At 55.0% G+C, this 20,441-nt stretch overlaps 1 protein-coding gene across 2 annotated transcripts; it reads left to right on the top strand.

Moving 5' to 3' along the window:
* The first annotated feature begins 3 nt into the window (after positions 1-3).
* Positions 4-13,833, top strand: BAK1 (BCL2 antagonist/killer 1). Of its 2 annotated transcripts, none has more exons than XM_031605764.2 (6): positions 4-132; positions 3,287-3,400; positions 7,344-7,479; positions 7,562-7,705; positions 9,361-9,541; positions 9,684-13,833. In XM_031605764.2, the coding sequence occupies exons 2-6, from the start codon at positions 3,316-3,318 to the stop codon at positions 9,786-9,788; spliced, it is 651 nt and encodes a 216-aa protein (XP_031461624.2). In that variant the 5' UTR covers positions 4-132; positions 3,287-3,315; the 3' UTR covers positions 9,789-13,833. The 2 variants fall into 2 exon arrangements, with proteins under 2 accessions (XP_031461624.2, XP_031461625.1); XM_031605765.2 differs by lacking the exon at positions 4-132 and adding an exon at positions 969-2,964.
* The last annotated feature ends 6,608 nt before the right edge of the window (positions 13,834-20,441 follow it).

Genomic DNA, 20,441 nt, shown 5'->3' with positions numbered 1-20,441 from the left:
CTCGCTTCCTTTCCCCGCGCCGCGCCGGGAAGAGGCAGGAAGGGAGGCGGCGGGGATGGAGCAACTCCCCGGGGGGATGCAGTAGCTCTCCGGGATCCCCCCCCCGGCCCGCCTGGTCCCCGCCGGGACACGGTGAGTAGCGGGGAACCCCCCGGTGCCCCCACCCCGAGGTGATGCGCTTTTCCACGCCGCAGGGCCGGGCCGGGCGGTGCCGATCGCTCCGTGAGCCAGAGGAGGGGGAGGTGCGGAGGGGGTCCGGGGGTGCAGCGGGATCGGGGTGGGGGGTGAGCAGAGCCGCGGGGGTTACAGCGCACAGAGCGCCGCAGCGAGAGCCGGGCCGGGGCTGGGGGTATCGCTCCGCGCCGAGTTTTGTCCCGAAGAGCAAATATTGCCTCTTTCCGTGATATTTCCTCCTGGTCTGGGGGGATCGTTGTTGTTTTTTCCCCTTCCCTCGTGAGGCCGCGGAGGTGACAGCCCCCTCCCCATCCCCCACGGCATCTCCGCACTGCGCGGTTGGGACCGGGCGGCCCGGTGGGGAGAAGGGCAGAGCCGGGATGAGCACCGTGGCGATGTCCGTCTGTCCGTCCCCACGTCTGTCCCCGCTCCGGTCGTGACTTCAGCGCGGACATCGCACGTGGGGCTGCGCGCTTCCTGCCTGCAGTGCCGGGACGTGGGGGGGGCGGTGGGGGCTCGAGGGCCGAACTCTGAGCCGGGGGTGGGGGGGCCACAAATCGGGACAAACTCTTCTGTTTCGCTCGCCTGGGTCAGGCTGGGAGGAGCAGGACCAGCTCTGACCGTGCAGGGCCGTTGGTGGGGCACAGGAGTCCCGTGTGTGCACGCTTTGCATCCTGTGTGGCTCCGTGCACGGGCTGGGGACCAGGCCTGTGAAATGCTCATCCCAGAGGATGCTCCATTCATTTCCCAGAACAGGATCAAGCCGGGGGGGGGGGGGGGGAGTGCTGTGCCCCATAACCAGGCCTGTTCACAGGGCCCAGCCTGTTATCCTTCCCCCCTCCAGCCCCAGGCTGTTCCCAGCATCTTCCTGGCGTCCAGGAATTCTCCTTTGGAGAAAAGCTGGGAGAAGTTGAGTGATGAGTATGTCATGGGGGCACGCAGGATGTGTGTCAGAGACCTTTAAGCAAAGGGGACGAGAGTAAAATGAGAAACAGTTGAGGCAAAGGTCTTTTTTATGAGGGAAGCCTGCAGGAAGGCTGATTCTTTGCCTGCTATGTGCTTGTTAATAAAGATAAGATCCCCGTGCCGTGGCAGAAGGGTTGCTAAATCCACAGCCTAGGTGCTAGCTGCGTCTTTTAACCCTTTTAACACTGCAAGTGCAAAAAGCTGGGGTGGTGATGAGTCTTTGAGCAGCTGCTGAGTTATACACTGCTGGTAGTGACCTGCAGCTCCCAGCCCTGCACAGCCTTCATTTTGGGCAGCCTTGGGCTGTCTTTGAGTATGTGAGTGTCATATCCTCCTGTACACCCCTTCTGGAATGTCATTCCCGTAACAAAAAAGGGAATGGGGCAAACCAAAGGGATGCTGGGCCAGGATGCAGGTGACATAAAGGCTGCAGTGCCTTTGGTACCGGAGGGGCTGAGCTGTGCCCCCAGCAGACACACAGTGAACTGCCATGGGCATTCCTGTGCTATGCAGGAGTGTCGGGGATGAGTTTTGGGGATGGGTTGCACTGTGCACAGTGCGTGAGGACGCACGGATACGTGCAAAAGGGCCACAGTGCCCCACAGTGCAAGAGAGGAAAGTGCTGCAAGGACCTATCTTGAGAAGGAAACTGAAAATGAAAGTTCCACTTAAGTGATGGCCTAGTTGCAGCTTGCCACATTTGCTTCCTAAGGGTTTGGCAGACAGCAAGTGAGGAATCACATGAGTCAGCTGCTCGCAGGCACTGCATGCCAGTGCTCACCAGACCTCCTGCAGGTTGAGCTGTCAGAGTCACCCCAGAAATTCCATGCTGGGGAATTCCCCACGTTGCTGCTGAGCTCTGGGCTGGGGGCAGTGGTCTGAGGTGAAACACAACCAGCTGCATCAATAGGCTGTGCTGTAGGTGTGCTGGAGCAGTTGGTCTCTTTGCTGGTTGTGTCCACAGCCGGCACTGCGCTGGCAGTGTGAGGCACAGAAGGAATTCATCCCATTTTGGTTATCCACGAGCTAACAGAACTGCTGCCAGGCTGTTCCTTGGAGCCTTCAGATGAAAGGTGAGCTGTGATTTTAGCCTTGCTGGGCATTGCATCTCCTGGAGCTGCCCTACACAGCCCTTCCCTGAGCAGGGAGCAGGGAGAGGAGCGGCCCCAGGACCCAGCTCTGCTCCCACCCCATGGACCCCACTGCTGATCCTCAGCATACTCTCAGCTTTTCCGTGGATGGGGATGTTTGAGGTTGGGGAGGAAAAGGGAAATCCTGTCCCTGTAGGCGTGTAGGAAAAAACAGCCCCTCCATCTGTGTGCCAGCGGGGCTCAGAGTCCCTGAATGCAGCAATATGTGAGAGCTTGCTGAGCTGGTTTGCATTTCCAGGCCCCCATCCCCACCCTGGATGCACTTCACACTCTGGTTTATGATCTCAATTTGTGTTGGCTTTTTTTTTTTTCCTTCTGCATAATCTTTATCTGTGAGCTTGGACTGGGTGTTGCACCTCTGACCTTGCCATAGGTGGTTGTTTTCCTGTAACCAGCACTTAAATTTTGCCAGGGCTTGCTTTAAACTGGGTGCAAATGGGTCTCTGTGAATTTCAAGCTGGTGCAAAGCAGGAAACCCACCAGCTCAGCCCTGCCTGAGCTCTGGCCTCAGAACATGTACTGGCATGCTGAACAAAAGGCGAGCAGCCGCAGGGATCCAGCCCTGACTTAGGCAGGTGGCCCCACTTCCTTCCCTGCAGAAAGCAGGGCTGACGTCAGCCGAGCAGCGGGCAGCAGAGCAGCAGATGAGCGGTTTGCAGAGCCCTCAGCACAGGTACGGGTCTGGGATGTCTGGGGGCAGCTGGAGCCGTGCACTCAGTTTGATTTTCTCATTCAGAGGGGAGTCAGAAGGCTTAATGAAATGGGAAGTTGGAGCCACTGGATGTAGGGAAGGAGAGACCTCGTTTTTTGTAGGAGCTGTGGGAAGGCAGGCAGAGCTGCAGCCGTGGGTCGGTTTGCTGTGGAGGGGCAGAGCTCCACTGCTGAGTTCTGGGTGACCTGCAGAGCTGCTGCCCTCTGTGCTGGGCTGTGCCTTCATCCCAGCGCGATTCCAGGTGCTGCTGTGCCCTCCTCACGTCCTGCCTCTACCCCTGCAGGTCCTGCTGAGTCCCACAGCATCTCTGCAATGGAAGGGAATGAGGGGGACCCACCCAGGGCCCACGGACGCCGGGGCAGCAATGGGCGCAGGCCGTCACGAGAGACTGATTCAGGTAAAAAAGGGTGATGTGATTGATATTCAAGGGGAGGGAGCACACTGGAACTCTTCTTGGCACGTGCTTCTTTGCAAAAGGCAGCGTTCCACACCTCCAGGGCTTTTTGTATGGCTGGGGTGATCAATCAGCTTATAAAGGTCTGCGGAATGGAACGCTGAGCTCACATGCTGGTAGGAGATGCCGGGTGTCATGGATTTGTGCAGTGGGGAGCACAGAGCATGGAGCAAACAGCATGGGGAGCTGTGCTGTGCTGTGCTGGGAGCTCAGTGCAGCCACACAGGGCTCGCTGTGCCACAGGTGCCAGCTGCAGTTTACTTTCCCTTCTATGAACACAAGTGAGGGAAAGGTGTCTGAGGGTTCGAGCACGCAGGAGACGTGCGGTGCTGAGCAGTGCCTCCAGCAGCTGCTTTCAGTCGTGCTGTGTTGGCTGCAGGGTGCAGGAGGTGTGCTGTGCCTTGGGAAGCACTGCAGTGCTGCTGCCCGCCAATGGGTGAAACTGGGAGCGGGGCTGAAAGGAACCAGGCATAAACCTCAGCTCCTTTTTTGACCCCTGGTATAAAATGCTGCTGCACAGAGCACTTCTAGTTGACTTCTTAACCTGTTCTGCAGGTGGACCTGTAAATAAGCGTGAGTCACCACAGCTCTGTCAATAGCAGAGATTAGAAGCCCTCCCTCACTGTTTATGTATCCGAGCTCAGACCCGGCTCAGGGCTGCTTTATTGCCTGATGGGGCTGCCTGTACCCTGGCATGGCCCTCTCCATCGTTAGCTCTGGATCCCACACGAGCACAGTGCAGGACAAAAAGCCGTCCTTCCCTTACCAAAGTCTACGAGGCATAAAAACAAATAAATGAGCAGAGCTGTTTACGTATGCTGATTTCCTGTTTGAGGCCAATGAGATGCTGTTGTTAAAACCAGTGAGAGGATCGGGCCCTGAACTCTAACCACACTGCTGTGAGCTGTGCTTCCTGTACAGCCCGCTGCCCGAGACGGGGCTGCCAGGACCTGCGGTGGGATCCTGTGCTTGGGCTGCTGTGCACTGGGAACGTGTAGCTCCCACCAGTGGGCTTTGGGTGCAAGAAGGCTTTTGTCACCGGAGTGATGCCTTTGGGCTCGCCTGCTTGCCTTGTTTTGTTTGCCTGCGGATGCACGGGGTTTTGTCTGTGTGCTGTGTGTGTTGTCCTGAGCCCTTGCTGTGCTGGGTGTTGCTGGCAGCAGGACGAGGTGCTGCTGTTTCCAGGCTGGGTGGCAATCTGCACTTCTTGGGGCTGTGGGTGCTGTAGGTGAAGGCGGGGTCTCTGTGTTCCCAGCAGGATGTGATGGAGAGGAGGAACTCATCTCATGGGCAGCCCAGTCAAGGGAAGGGAACTGTGCAGAAGGGGATCCAGCAACAGTGCTGAGCTGAGCTGGGGTCCTGCTTCCGAGAAATGCTCATTAACCTGAGCATTTCTCAGCTGCTTCATTTCTCAGCTGTGAGCCGGGGCTGGCAGTGCTTCCCTGTTCAGCACAGCTCTGGGAATGCTTTGCGTACCAAGGCTGAGGCTCAGACCAGTGGGACAGCCCATGGGCATGGCTACCCCAGCCGTGCAATGCCCTGTGCCTCCCTGCAGGGAGGATGAATGAGTCCTTGTGGTCTCATTTATCTCTGTATGGACCACCTCAGCCAGAATGGCACAGCGCTTTGTTAGAAGAGGTGGATGTGTTGCTGTGTCTGCTTTCAGCGCTGTGGGATGGAGAGAGATGTGCTGCACATCTCTGCAGGGCTGGCAGGGCTGTGCTTGGAAAGCCCATCCATCCAACGCAGCCTGCAGTGCTCAGCTGGTGGCTGTTCCCTTCCTGACATCAACCTGGGCTGTGTCATTGCCCATGTCTGATGCTCACATACATAGCTGGAGGGCGGCAAGGCTCGGTCCTGCACTGTTTATCTTTGCTGTGGACTTAGCACTGCGTGTGAAGTCAGTCAGCAGCTGATAAGTCGTTGCTCAGGGGGTGTTAGTCACACATCTGTGAGTAATCCGTGTCTTCGTCTCCAAAACCACCTGCAAATGGAGCGGGGGAAGGAGGGTCCTGGCTGCTTTGGTTGGGGCTTTCAGATTCCATAGAGCACCTTAAACCACCTGCAGTGCCCATCTCCAGCACCAACAGATGAAGAGCTGTCCTCTCCCCTGGGGACCAGCTGATGTTTTCAGTTTGGGGTACCAATCATTGTGCAAACAGCCGCACCTCTTGCTGCAGTCATGTATCCAAGGTGTCCTTGTACCACTAAAAATAGTGCCCGGGGTAGTTAGAGCAGGGATTTTTGGGTACGCTTATTTCCTCTTTTGCTCCTGCAGGCTGTTTGCTCTGCCTCTCATGAAACTGTGACTCAGTCAGTTTCATTTTCTGCTCTCTGCTCTGTGCTGCACTCCTCCATAAGGTGGGATTCGTTTATCGCCAAACAAACCCTCACTGAAAACACAGCCACCAGTGCTCGTCATTTCCCTTCACCTTTATTTACACAGCCTAAACTTGTGCAACCTGAGCTTTGCACAGCAGTCCTCTCCTATCCCTGCACCCATCCAGGCTGGGTCCATCCCCATGGAGCTGCACACGGGGCAGGGCAATGTCACACTGCAATGACCAGGTGTGGGCAGGCTGCAGGGTTTGATGGAGCAGTGCTGCCAGGATGCTGTGCTCCAGTGCTGGGATGTGGCTCAGGAAGGAGCATCTCTGTGCTGGAAGTGTAAGCAGACAGAGAATTGTGCGTGCAGCATGGCAGGTGGCTGTGCTGGGGTGCTGGGGCAGGGTTCCTACTGGGTTTGCTGCTGAGCAGCAGTGCTGGTGCTGATCTGCTGTGGAGAAAGAAATTGAGAAAAACGTGTCTGTGAGACTTGAGAGCTGATTCCTCCAAACTCTGGGCTGCTGGCTGCCAGGGATACAGTGCTGTGAACGCTTTGTTTCTCAATTCAGAGCACATGGCTCCAATCAGAGCCATGCCATGACTTCAGGTACTTACCTACACAGCTTTCTGTGTGCTGTGTGAGCACCACATCCCTTTGGTCTCAGACACCTCTTGGAACTTCCAGCTCCTTCCCACCACTATGGGGATTGAGTGCTGCCCCCCAGCATGCTGGCATCACCAGCATCAGCTCAGCTTTTGGTCACCGTGTCACTGCTGATGCCATGCAGGGGTACTTTTAAATGGTGGCATTTAAAAAGAAGCAGCCCCGTGCTGTTTGCTGAGGGATGCTGCATGGAGCTCTGGCTCCTGGTTGGGGTTGGATCCGGGATTCCTGCATTGTGCTGAGCTGTTCTGCACTGGGAGATGCTGGCGTGTGGACAAAGCTCCAAGTGCAGCACTGAAGGTCAGCTTTGTGTGATAACAGTCCTGTTGTCTCACCAAAAAAAGCATTCAAAATGTGGGTACACACCCTCAAGGGTGGCTTCAAAATCACCTTTCTGAGAATATGTCAGATTGCTTTTGTTTTACCTTCTGCTGTCCAAACATTTACAGCCATGAATCCAAACCATTTCCTGCAACTGCCAGGGGTAGAAGTAGAATTGAATCGTGTGATGGTTTGGAGTTGGGAGGGACCATTAAAGGCCATCTGGTCCCACTCCCTACAACAAACAGAGACACCCACAGCTCGATTGGGTGCTCAGAGCCCCGTCCAGCCCTGAGTTGGGTGTCTCTAGGGAGGGGGCACCACTACGTCTCATAGACTCATAGGATTGTAAAACGTAGAACTGTTTGAGTTGGAAGTACTGATGCACGTGGGTGCTCTTGTCACTTGTCCTCGGGCTTCTGAAGCGCAGGCTGAACGGGAGGGCCACCAAGGGTGCACACAAAGAGAGAGATTTAGCACAGATTTAGGCTGGAAAAGCCTGCGTGGCCTCTTTCCAACCTGGGGAAGGCAGCAGCCGAGCTGCCCCTCGACTTCTCTCCCCCTTGCCTCTCTCAGAGGACCAGGTGGCCCAGCAGACCGAGGAGGTGTTCCGGAGCTACACCTTCTACCGCTACCAGCAGGAGAGAGAGGAGGGAGGGGAGGAGGTGCCCATGGACCCAGAGATCATGGAGATCCAGCAGGAGCTGGGCAGGTAAAATCTGCACCCCCAGCCCCGACCTGAGCCCGGCTGCTCAGCAGTCTGTGCCCATGACAGCCCATCTTCCCTCCGGCAGCACCGGGAGCCAGGTGGGCAGGCGCCTGGCCATCATTGGGGACGACATCAACAAGCGGTACGACGCGGAGTTCCGCCATATGCTGAAGTCATTGCAGCCCACCAAGGAGAATGCCTACGAGTACTTCACCACCATAGCCTCCAGGTGAGGCAGCAGGCAGCACGCCTCCGGGAGGGAGGGTGGCACTGATGCACTGCAGCTCATTTAAACCTTAAAGCCAGCCCGGAGCAGCTGCCCCCCGCAATGCGTGGGCTCCATCTGTTCCAGCCTCATCCACATCCCCACCCTGAGCTCTAACTGAGCTCACCGTTACGGTTCCTGTGTTCTCTGCCTGTCTGCTCTTGTTCCTATTGCACTTTCTTCACTCACCGTCCCCTTGGCAGCCCTTGCACGAGCTGTCTGGGGGCAGAAACTTTGGGCTGGGAAGTGTGGCCAAGTGGATGTCCCAGCAACAGTGTGAAGACTGGAGGCAACACCCAGACGACGTTTTGCCCACATTGCACGAGGCACAGCCTCAGTCTGTGTCCTGGGCTGCTTTGCTCTGCCCCAATGGTGTCATGCTGGCCCTGTCAAGGGGCCCATGGAAGCTCCAGTTGTGCTTTGAGGGGCTCAGCCCTCACCCCTCTCCCTGTATTTTGCCCATAGGGCCACCTGGCTCACCCAGGGTCCTGCAGAAGACCCCTGGAGGGGTCCCTGGGTTTGGTGCAGCCCCATCCCCACGCCCCTCCGCTCAGTGTGTGTTGTCTAACTGCCTCTCTTCTGTCCTTTTCCTGCTCCCCTCTCCCTGGGAAGCCATGCTGCGCTGTTTGCCACCCTGAGGCGGTTAAAGCACCGCAAACAGGTAAATTAACCTCTGTCCCTTGGTGCTCCCTGTGTCCTCGTGCTCCATCCCAGCCTCTGAACTCCCTTTCCCTCTGTGAGCGACACAGCCCCGCAGGGACAGCCATGACAGCACCAGGTTACAACACAGGGCCGGAGCCTCCTATTACTTTTCTTCTTTTTTCCCTTTTATTTTTCTTTTCTTTTCCTTCTTGCTAACCTTGCTGGAAACCAGTAACTCCCAAGTCAGTGCCAAACCTGCACATGGTGATGCAGTTTGTGCACAGCAGCTGACACTGGGAGCAGGAGCAATAGGCACTGAGTGTATTTTGAACCCTCAGCCCTTGGGAGCATCGCTGCAAGCAAGATCAGTTGGTCTTGTAGGGATTTGTCTGTGCAGGAAAAGGGAAAGTCCTGCTCTAATACACCCCTTTGCCCTAGATCTATATAAACGTTCTTGCCTTTGGGTTTGGCTGCACAAGGAAGGGATGCTGTGTGCACATGGATTACAATCCTGATCCTGGCTGCATGTGTAGCACACTGCAGCCTACGGATTGATGGCTTAAACTGGCACTGGGTGCAGCTCACCCTGTGTAATGCCCTGGCTCATGCAATCCCAAGCAGGTCCACAGCTCTGCCCTGTGCTGGGATGCAGCCCTGGGGGAAAGGGCAGGATGTGTGTGCGGGGTGTGCAGAACCCCAGAGCCAGGGGCGTTTCAGAGACCTGGCCGAGCCAAGCAGTGCTGGCCCAGACTGTGGTGGCTGTGCTCCTAAGGCACATGGGGTGGTCAGTGGCCATGCAATAGCCACAAAACCACCGCTTTCCTTGTGCTGTTGGGATGCTCCTCGAGCAGCATAGCACTCCCAGCTCTGCCCTGCAGCCCACGCTAATTGAGAGCCCTGGGCAGCACAGGGATGGAGCCAAGCAGGGCATCCTCTCCCAAGGAGCGATTGTAACCCAACCACTGCCTTCATTGCAGCTTGTTCGAGAGCGGCATTAACTGGGGCCGGGTGATCGCACTGCTGGGCTTCGGTTACTGCATGGCCATCCACGTCTACCAGCACGGCATCACGGGTTTCCTGCGCCGCATCGCCCGCTACGTCACCGACTTCATGCTGCGCAACCGCATCGCGCGGTGGATCGCCCAGCAGGGAGGATGGGTGAGCCGAGGGCACTGCGCCCAGGGGGACGGGGCCAGGAGGGGGTCGGTGGGATCCAGCAGGAGGTGGGAGCAGAGCAGAGCGTGGTCCAAGCGGGACGCAGGCACTTCTAATGCGCTCTGCTCCCTCTGTTTCCCATCAGGTGGCTGCACTCGATCTGGACAATGTTTACATGAAGTACATGCTGGCGGTGCTGGCCCTGGTGATGGTGGGGCATTTAGTGGTACGACGCTTCTTCAGGCCCTGACCGCCGTGGGGTGGAGGCGGGGGTCCCGCCGAGCTCTCTCTCAAACCTCTGCTCCGCGGTGACATCTCACAGGAGAGGGGCATTCAAGGGACCTCTGAGAGAGAGAGCAGCGTGGACCCTTGAGCCTCCCACTGCAGGACACGGGGCCTGTGCTGCCCAGGAGATGCCACTGGGAGCTGCAGAGGGGAGGAGAGGGGTCGGCTCTGCTGTCTGCTTTGTGCCTTGCTGGGCTGCCAAGGGCAGGGCAGCGCTGTGACCTCGTGGTACACAGCAGTGAGGCAGCAGATCAGGCTGCTCTGCAGGAACCAACGCATTGCCGTGAGAGCGCACCTATCCGTGTGTGCTGTGTCTGCTCTGTGCTGTTCTTAATGTGCTCCTGGGGTGGGTGCAAAGCTCCCCGTGGCTGATGGCTCCATCCCCCACTGTGCCTGTATTTGAAGAGGGATTCCAACCTCAGTTGTGTTGTCTGTAAGTCACTGGAGGGGCGAGCCAGCATTAGAAAGTGTGGGGTTTGCTTTCGTCTTCCCCTGCTCCTGAGCCCAAGTACTTGAGCCTTCTCTTTCTTTATAACAAGCATCCCTTACCTTCTTTAAGAACCATGCTGGCTACCTGACAGTGGGAACACACCTGGCACCAGCAGGCTGCCCATGCTCAACCCACATTGCAGCTCCCCAGGGCTGACACAGGTCCTGGGGTGCAGCTGTGCCTCATTGCCTGCTCCCCAGCCCCACTGTGAGCCCCAGAGCTGTGTGCCAGCAGGCCTAGGGAGCACCAATGGTTTTCCAAACACTAAAAAGCTGTGGGGCAGCTTGCAGTGGGTGCAAGCAGCCTGCTTCCTCCCGTTCTGCTGGCTGCTTCTATCCAGCACACTTGCACGCTGCCCATTGGGTGTCCCTCACTGCCAGTAGGAGGCACTGGGGTTGCACCACCGTGTCCCTGCTCCCACTGTAGGAGCCAGGCTGGAGGTGCAGAGAACCCAGGGCACGTCTGAGCTGGGCATGGCACGCAGCCCTGTGCATGCATGGCTTCTTTGGCGAGTGGCCCGACCTTGTTCTGTTCATGGCTGATGCTTGAAGATGAGCTTTAGAGGGGGGAGGGCAGCTGGCTCCTCTCGCCCATCTCAGATCTTTCTGACTTTTGCAAAATAGGGAGAGCATCCCAGCACATCCCAGCACGGACTGCCCGGTTCAGCTCTGTTCCTTTTACTCCAGGCGACTCTTTAAGGATTGAAACTGTGATGGCCTTCTCTGAGCCAAACCCACCCCGTACCAGCATCACACTCTCCCAGGGCAGCTCAGCAGGAGCCCTGCGATGAGCAGTGGGGCTGTGCTGGGACTCCTCCTGCTGCAGGGGGATCCCTGTGGGGCTGCACCCTTACAGACAGCAGCAGCACAACCCTGAAAAGCCTTCATGGGAGCCAGGGAGCGAATGGTGGGCCCAGGGCAGCCCTCCTGTCCCCCCAACAGAGGCATTTCCTAACGGATGCCTGTCTGTCCTGTTTGTAAAACCTTCCACTATCACCTCCCTGCATCGATTCTTACCCTTGTCTTCAGATTTGTCCTCAGTGTCTTGGGAGTGCTCTGCCCCAGCACAGAGGACACCTGGCAGCCTTGCAGGACTGGCCATAATTTTATACCACTGATGTTCCTCAGGTTCCTGTGTTTTAATGAAACTTTTCAGCCTCTTTCTGTATCAGGGTCTTCGCATGCTCATCACTCCATCCCCATGTCTGCAATATCCCTGCCCCTGGCAGAGTGCCCTAAACTGCACTCACTGGAAGGACATTAAAATATTTGCTATATTCCTCTTTATCTATCTCTCTTGGTTGCTTTCCTTGTAATCCTGAAGTGCTGAGTGTCTGCAGTGCACTGTGCCCAGGCTTTGCAGCCGTGCAGATGCTCTGTAGTCCATTTGTCCCCTTTGCAAGTGCACTTCTTTGCATTTAACCACGCAGCTTCATCTGCCATCGTGTCACTGCTCCACTGCCTCGAGCAGAGCTTGACTTTCCCTGACTGGTGGGAGCACAGACAGCCTGCAGGTCCCCATCCCCACCCTCATTTCTGGGTGAGAACACCACCAGATGGAGCTTCTCTGCCGCTGTGAACTACTAATTGCTATTTTCCTTTTCTCTCAATCAACCCCGTTATCTGCATGCCCCGCTGCTCTCGCTGGCTGCTTTGCTTTGGTTCCAGCAGGACTTTTTGCAGAGGGCCTCGGGAAAAAACAGTTCATGGTCTGCTCATTACGTTGTTCACTACTTTACCAACACACTGTGGGAACTCTAAGGGAGCACTGTGCTCATACAAACAGCTCTAAGTTATCCTCATCTTCCTGAGGTGCTTCACCTTCTGAACCCAATTCAGATGTAAGGCCAGGGGATGTTAAATAAAGGAGACTTTTCAGCTCTATGGTAGATGATCAAGCCTTGATGCAGTCTGTGATACCAGAACTGAGAAGGGACTTTTTAACCTCGGTGCTGAACAAAGGGAAGTTTCCATTCTTAGCCATTTATTTTTCTCTCAGGGGATTAAAGGGAGGACTGCCTCACGATGTCAGCACGTTGCCTCCCTCTGCTCTCGTCTCTCCTTGCCTTCCTCACCTCCGGCACCCAGCAGAGAAAGGCTTGGACTGGGAGCACTGCTGGGTGCTGCTCTGTAGCGCTGTGTCCTGTTGCTGGGTGCCAGCAAGCACTGCTGGGTGCTCAGCTGGGAGTCTGACATGCAGCAGAGGAACTGCTGGGCTCCTGCAGGTTCTCAGGATAACTCCAGCTGAAGGGCTGGGTCAGCACGTTTAGTGCTGAGGAATCATTTTAAGCAGCATAAGCTTTGTTTAACCAGCCACAGGTGGCACCTTGCATTGTGGATAGTGGATACTCCTTCTGTCACCTTCCCAGCTGCTGTGGTGCTATGGGGTATGGCTGCCACATTTTGCCTTCCTCCCCTGGTGGGTGGGAAATGAAAGCAGAAGGTGAGAATGCTCTGCTGTGGCCTTTCATAAGGAGAGGGTTGTTCACCTGGGCACGGCAGTTGGAAGGAAAGAGTGTGAGCGAAGTGACTGAATCACTTTGGGGTTTGGTGGGCAGGGATGCTGCTTGTCAGCAGCCCATGCTGGGCCTGCATTTCAGGTAGGAGCAGCTCTGATGCTCAGCGCTCAGCACTCAGCAGTGGCAGTGCCTGGTTTGCTTGCCCTGCACTGTGCAGAAGCCAAATGCTGCATCCCCTCTGCAGACAGACCCTGATCTGTGGGGTGGGATGGCTGCAGTCACTGCAGGAGGAGCTGCGCCCCAGGGCTTGCAGAGAGAGGTGCTGAGTCCCTGCATGGGGAGGATGTAGGGAGGAAAAGGGGTTCTTCTGGTGAGGGGCTCTTTGTGCCTAGAAGAGGTGCCAAGGAAGCACAGCCCAGGCAGAAAACTGTGTTCAAGCAGAAGCGTGTGTTTGGGGCTGGGATTTCATCCAGGTTATAATGGGTCTGTAACAAGGGGGTGAGAGGGTGAACGAAGAACATCTCTCTGGCTGAGTACCTGAAGGCATGGCAGGCTGCCCACCACCCTGGTTTTCCCTGCTGGATGGAGGAGGCTGCTTTCAGCTTTGCTGGTCAGCTCCCCCAGCCCTGCACTGAGCCACAACCCCCACCCAGCCCTCCCACCCCAGAGAGCATCCTTGGTGCTTGGGGCCGGTTCACCCTCCTGCAGAACACACCACATACTTGAAGCACACGGTGCTCCTCACAGCTCGCTCCCCAGTTCCTTTTCCCATCCCTGCAGAAAGCCCTGCTCTCTCCCAGCACAGCAGGGCACACCATGGACCAACGAAGCATGCCTTGCACTGGAGGCATCCCCTCTGGCAGCAGGAGGGGAGGAAGGAGCAGGCAGGGTCTGTGGTGAGTTGGGGAAGGGGCTGCCTGCAGACACAGAGGCTGCATGGGACACGGCGGGTTTGCTTTTACCACAAAATCCTTTCCTTTCACAAATATTCTGTTTTAAAGTGATGTAATATATATATATATATTTGAAAATAAAATGGTACACACAGTGCAAACTCCTTCTGGTGTTCTTTGCTGGGTGCTCGAGGTACTGGTGGATGCATTACAGGTTCCCTTGCACAGATCTGCATGAGATGCTCAGCCCCAGGCTCAGCTTCCCCACTGGTTTAGGGAGAGCAAAGCTGCCTCCTCTCAGCTTTGCCAGCACAAGGAAGAGGGATCTGCTGCTGAACCCTGCTTTACCATCCCTGAGAGCTGCAGCTGTAGGGATGCAGGGTGCAGCATGCTGTTGTCTGCTCAGCAGCTCTTGTCCTGCCCCAAAATTTAGGACCCGTCCACACCTCAAGAAACAAGGAGGGCTGGAAATCACAAGAGAAAGATCTGATACAGAGGAGGGTGGCAGCGTTCTCAGCTGCCAGTTACAACAGGTCTGTAACACACTCCAGCAAGCAAAGAGGAGACGTGTGTTCCTACCAGAAACATCCAACAAGACAGAGGTGCTGCCCCTGCCCTGTGCTGGGAGCGCTGGCAGACAGCACTGCCTGCTGCTGGTGCATGGAGAAAGCACACTGCTCGTGGTGATGGCATGTATGGCTGCTGTAGCACTGCATGGGGATGGCTTTGCTGTGTCAGCAGGCAGAGCAGTGTGGCTGTTGTCTTCCAGCCAGCTTAGCAATGGATCCAAAAGGCTCAACAGCTCCCATCCGCTGCTCTGCCCCATCCCACGTTGCTGTGAATGAGTCTGTCCATCAGCAGAGCAGTGACAGTTCCATCACCCTTGGCACGCCTGGCCTTGCAATCTGTGCCTCTGACCGGTGGTGAGTTACACTGAGAGCTGGGGATGGGGACAGGACATCTGCCAAGAGGACGTGGGACCAGAAGGGGCTGCAGGGCCTGAGCCCCAGCCATGCTCATTTCTGCAGAATTAATCCTGGGGAATGCATATGTGAGCATAGGGAGGAGATAAGGGCTTTGGTCATGCATTGCTGCAGAAAGAGTGGGGGCTCAGCCTTGCTGCACGGCCAGCCAGCAGCAGGTGAAGCATCGCAGTGTAAACAAACATGTACCCTCCAGTTCCTGCTCTCTGTATATAGCCATATCACACAGTTGCTGGTTGGTGCTTTGCAGTGGGATTCAAGCAGGGCTGGAGCATCCCCAGCCACACAGCAGGACCTGGCTGCCCTGCAGGCAAAGGTTAAACTTTAACAAAGGGTAAATGACCCCAATTAAAGAGCAAACTGCTCCCATAATCCACTTTGTGTCCTGCCCCAAAACCAGATCAAGCTCCTAATTAAATTAGCAAAAAAAAATAACAATAATAATAAGGCCACAATATTATTGAGGTATTTGCCTTTGGCCATTCAAATAAAATTGACCAGAATTTGAGTGCTGGTGGCAACCTAAACCCAGATCTGGCATTTGCAGCAGTCCTTACCTCTAGAATCAGGTCAGGCTCTGGGCTGTGTCACCGTGCTGTCAGGGATGCACTACTTCCCTGTCCCCTCCGCTCACCTCCTGTGTTGGTTCATCACCCATCTCTGGCATTGCACACAGAGGGAAGGAAGCAGCTTGGAGCTCCCAGCTGGAATGAGATGCACCAAAACGCTGTGATTGAGGAGAACTGGCACAGGCAGCTCCGACAGCAGCAGTGCAAACTGCTAAGCCAATTTCTATTTTTTCATGCTAACAACTGGCAGCAAGAGAGCTGGGCTCTTCTGCTCACTCCTTGTTCCCAAATCCTCCCAACTTTCCCTGTGGGCAACCTGAAGTGAGGACAGCTCTAGAGCATGGCAGTGGTGATGGCAGGGCAGAGGTGGGACCGCTCCAGCAGATGGGATGGTTCTGGCATGGATGTGCTCTGCTCTGCTGGCACTCACAGGCTCAGAGCTGGAAATCTGGCATGGTGACTTCACATCTGTGATACTCCACTGAGACTCACCCTTCTCATCATGGGGATTCTGCAGTAACTCAGCTCTCTGGGATGGATATCTGCTGCAAAAGGAGGAACCTCTTCTGTTAAAGTTGGAACTGGTTCAGCACAAAGGGAGCAGCGATTTCAGGTTTTTACTATTCCAGTCACTGAAGGAGAGCAAACCACAGCACTGTGTTCATACAGGTCACTTTCCAAATTAGAGCTCTCTCTACCCTAAAACACTCCTACATTTGCTCAAACCATGTCCCTGCATCATTTTGGCCTCCCAGATTGTCAGGGGAAGGACCCTGGCATGTACTCACAGAATCACAGAATGGCCCAGGTTGGAAGGGATCTGAAGGATCACAAAGCTCCAACCCCCCTTCCACATGCAGGGCCACCAATCTCCTCATTTCATACCAGCCCAGGCTGCCCAGGGCCCCATCCAACCTGGCCTTGAACACCTCCAGGGATGGACGGGGCATCCACAGCCTCTCTGGGCAGCTGTTCCAGCACCTCACCGCTCTCATAGCAAAGAACTTCCCCCTGACATCCAACCTCAATCTTCCCTGCCTCAACTTCAAACCATTTCCCCTTGTCCTGCTGTTATCTCCCCTTCCCATGAGCTGACTCCTCTCCTGTCTGTAGGCTCCCTCTAGGTACTGAAGGCTGCAATGATTCACCCCGCAGCCTTCTTTTCTCCAGGCTGAACAAGCCCAGCTCCCTCAGCCTGTCTTTGCAGCCCCCTGACCATCTTTGTGCCTCTCCTCTGGACCCTCTCCAACAGCTCTGTGTCTTTCTTGTACTGGGGGCTCCAGATCTGGACACAGTGCTGCAGATGGGGCCTCACAAGAGCAGAGCATAGAGGGACAATCACCTCCCTGTCCCTGCCAGCCACCCCTCTTCTGATGGAGCCCAGGATCCCATTTGCTTTCCAAGCTGTAATCACACACTGCTGGCTCATGTTAAGCTTTTCCTCCATCAGGATCCCCAGGTCATGCACAGTGTGCTGATTGCACTTGGCTGGGGGGATTTACACCTGAGGGGTTGGTGGGCTTAGCTATTGCCAAAGTGGGACTGAAGTCAGAAAGCTGAGAGAGGACAGAGCCTGCTGGCCCAGGTAACCACCTCTGAGCTGTGCAGCAGCACACGAGTAGCACAAGACACTGATAAAGTCCTCCTTGCAATCTTCTTGCAAGAATTACACACCTGGGGAGGAACAGCCTCACATATCAGTGCAGGTACGGGGCTGAGCTGTTGGAAAGGAGCTCTGCAGAGGAGGACCTGGGGGTCCTGGTGGCCAGCAGGGTGGCCATGAGCCGTCAGCGTGCCCTGGTGTTCCTGGGGGACACGGCACAGAGCACAGCCAGCAGGGTGAGGCGGTGCTGCTCCCCTCTGCTCTGCCCTGGGCTCCCCAGTAACAGCAGACATGGAGCTGCTGCAGAGAGGCTGCAGAGATGATCGGGTCCTGGTGATCTCCAGGCGTTCCATGCTGCTCCTACCATTCTGTGGTTATGTGGCACACACAGAGCATTGCCCCCAGGCAAAGCACTGCGCTCCATCCCATCCCCAGCTGGCACCTCCACTGCTGCCTGCGATAACCATGGCCAATGCTGCAGGTTAGGAGGGGCCATCATAGCAAGGCCATCATAGCATCACCAAGAAGAAACGCCCCAGCTGCTCAGGAAGCCACTGAAAAGCCATCAGAGGAGTGACTCAGGAGAGGTTCTGCCTTTCTCCCACTCTCCAGCTGCCATCCCTCCTATCTTCCAAATGTTTTTATTTCTCTTTACCAAGCCTTCTCTTTCTTTACTTGCTGCAGAATCTGTCTCTCTCTTTTCCCTTTGCTATGAGTTCCCTTGGGTCTCCGTGTTCTTTCACCTTTTCACTTTCTATTTCAGTGAAAAACTGAAGCAATAAAGAGAATAAAGCAGCTGTTCTCCCAACAAAAGTCTTCTCAAAGCACTGTTTGGATGCATTTTGACGGTTTCATAATGCTCAGCCAAATCATTTTGATCAAGAAGAAGCAGTTGCTGAAGTTTTCTGGCTGGAAATGGCACTTTTGTTAAAACAAGAGATGCTCGGATGCAATGACTCAGCCAACTGGATCTTGGCCTTATGTGAGAAAAAAAACAAAGCCAATAAATGCAGATTTAGAGGCAGCGCTTCTTCCCAGGTCATGTGGAAGCCTCGAATTAATAAATCAGGATGGAAAATGGCTTCAACTGAAAATTCCAGGCAGCTGTTACCCTTCCTCTTCATGCATAACCACCAGCAATAAAAACTCTGCAGGCTGATTAATGCCCCCGAACAGCTCAGCAGACGCTGCCCCTGGGTTGGTGTTTCTGGGCCCTGGGTGAGCTGTGTTGGTGCTGCTCAGTGAGCACTGCCCTCCCCCAGCTCACTGCTGCTGCTCCCAGCCCTCAGGAAGGTCCCACAAGGAAACCCCCTCCCCGTACTTCTCAGGGCCAGGCAGCAACGTGGGGCACAGCAGCACGTGGAGGTGAATTTGATTTAAGTGAGAGCATTGCTCCCAACTACAGTAGGTTTTCTCAATTAGTCCACATGTAGGGAAGACCTTGAGATGGGTGTCCAAGTGCACTCCTGGGGCGTTACAAAACCCTCTGGATGGGCTTCAAACCCGATATCCCCGACCTGATGCTAATCCCAGGGCTGAGATCATGGCTTAGTGAGACAGAAGGAAGCAGCTGAGCTGTGGGAACTGCTAACCCAGCACCACACAACAGCCTGCAGTGACTTTGTGCCATTCCTGCAGCTTTCTTCTTGAGGCTGAGCCCTGGGGGTCTGCACCCCACCCCACCCCCACGCACCGGGGTGGCACCAGGGGTCTGGGGCAGAGCTGTGCAGATCTCAGTGCTCTGCCAAGCAGGAATGGCAGCTCATGGGAGGTGAAGGCAGAATGCTGTACGTCGCATTGGTGCTGGGCTCGGTCTGTGCCACGTGGTTAATTAACGAGGCTCAGCTAGAGAGCGATAATTTGTTAAGCTGCACAGCTTAATTGCTTGCAGTCCTGTGCCTGTCCCCACGTTAAGCTCCTCGTAAAACAGGCGGGGGGCTGAGCTGTGTTTGCTTTTTTGACTGCCAGGTGCAACTTCTGCACACAGATAAGGCAGAGCCGTTCCGCCAGGGGTTATCGCTGTGATGCAGCCCATCCAGCAGTTCCCTGCCACCACTGCTGATGGGTGAGCAGTGCTGAGCCCCCCACCACAGAGAGCTTACCCTGAAACTCGCTCCGGCCTTCTGGCTTACAAGCTGAGAGCCATTGGGGTTTTACACTGCAAAAGCGGCTCCCAGGGTGAGCTGTGGGCAGGCACCAGGAGCAGGCAGTGCCCGTGGGCACACAGTGCTTTATGGCACACTGAAAACCGTGCTTTAATGCTAAGAAAGAAAACCAGTGGATTATCATTATTACCGTTGCTATTTCTAACAGAATATCATTTCAATGCACAAACGGGCACAGAACCGGAGAATGGCTTGGGTTGGAAGGGACCTCGAGCATCATCACGTTCCAACTCCCATGTTTTACTCTGCAGTGCCAAAGCCAGCAGCTCTGAGCTGTTCACAGCGTGGCAATTGTCACAAATGTCCCTTCCCGGCCGCCACTCCGTCCCCACAGCACCTCTCAGTCTCAGCACAGCAGACACAGCAGCCCGGCTTTATTGCTGGTGTAAATCAGAGGAGCTCTGCCGACCTGGTGGAGCATTGCAGATTTATGCCAGGAGCTGACCTGGCATCTCTATTTTCAAAACTAGGGCAGATTGAAATATGCTGTTTTTCGATAATATATTCAGGTTAACGGGGCTTTTATATTTGGGCAATTAATCTTGCATAGAATGGAAACCTCTTGGGACAACGTGAGAAGGTTGCTAAGAAGAGGAAAACAAACATGGTTGTGTAACTCTGCTCTCCTATGTCCCCTCTCTCATGAAAACATATTGCAGTGATACAACAGTGATCTAAAATCCAATAATACTATTACTTTAATATACAGAAGCATAGCGAGATGTAATATAGCAATGATTTTACTAAGAGGTAATTTTACAGTAATACAGGATGAGGTAATGTGACTCAAAGTAGAATTATTGGGACATAAATCTGGGTAAGAAAGGAGAAACACTTCTGTGCCAAAGGAAGGCTGCCCAGTTCACAGCCAGCCTTGTTCCTCCTGCAGTGCTGTGCACTCCCATGCTGGGTCTGTGTGTGCCCAGGCTGCATCAGGCTGCCCAAGGAGGTTGTGGATGCCCCATCTCTGGAGTTGTTCAAGGCCAGGCTGGATGTGGCTCTGGGCAGCCTGGTCTGCTGGTTGGTGACCCTGCATATAGCAGGGCGTTGGAGCTGGATGAGCATTGTGCTCCTTTTCAACCCAGGCCATTCTAGGATTCTACAATCTGAAACCACTGACTTAATCATCAGCTGATTCACTCCATAGCAGACACTGTTCAGAAGCCCAGAGCAGTGGGTATCCCCACCCCAGGCTGTGACATCCCTGCCATGAGCCAGTCTGCTGTGATCCAGGGCAAATCTGTTCATTACCATTACCCTCTTCTTTGCTCTGAAGCTCAGGTAAGGCTGATACATCACTCACAGTGCTATTTTTTCCCTCTTTGCATTCGCTCTTCTACTGTCATCACCTATCATCCCCAACCTCACAGAATTACCAAGACCTTCATGATTTGACACCTAGCTTTTAATAATGCTTTCAGCATAATATACTCCAAAATAGTCAGGGGATTCCACTG

This window comes from Phasianus colchicus, chromosome 25 (assembly GCF_987193195.1).
Source record: "Phasianus colchicus chromosome 25, bPhaCol1.hap1.1, whole genome shotgun sequence".
In the NCBI taxonomy this organism is placed as follows: domain Eukaryota; kingdom Metazoa; phylum Chordata; class Aves; order Galliformes; family Phasianidae; genus Phasianus; species Phasianus colchicus.
The sequence above is the reverse complement of the archived record's forward strand: the minus strand, read 5'-3'. Positions and strand labels throughout refer to the sequence as shown.

Coding starts and splice junctions, on each gene's coding strand:
- BAK1 (XM_031605764.2), top strand. CDS start 3,316: ATGGAAGGGAATGAGGGGGACCCACCCAGGGCCCACGGACGCCGGGGC. Junction 3,401..7,343: donor GTCACGAGAGACTGATTCAG/GTAAAAAAGGGT, acceptor TGCCTCTCTCAG/AGGACCAGGTGGCCCAGCAG. Junction 7,480..7,561: donor ATCCAGCAGGAGCTGGGCAG/GTAAAATCTGCA, acceptor TCCCTCCGGCAG/CACCGGGAGCCAGGTGGGCA.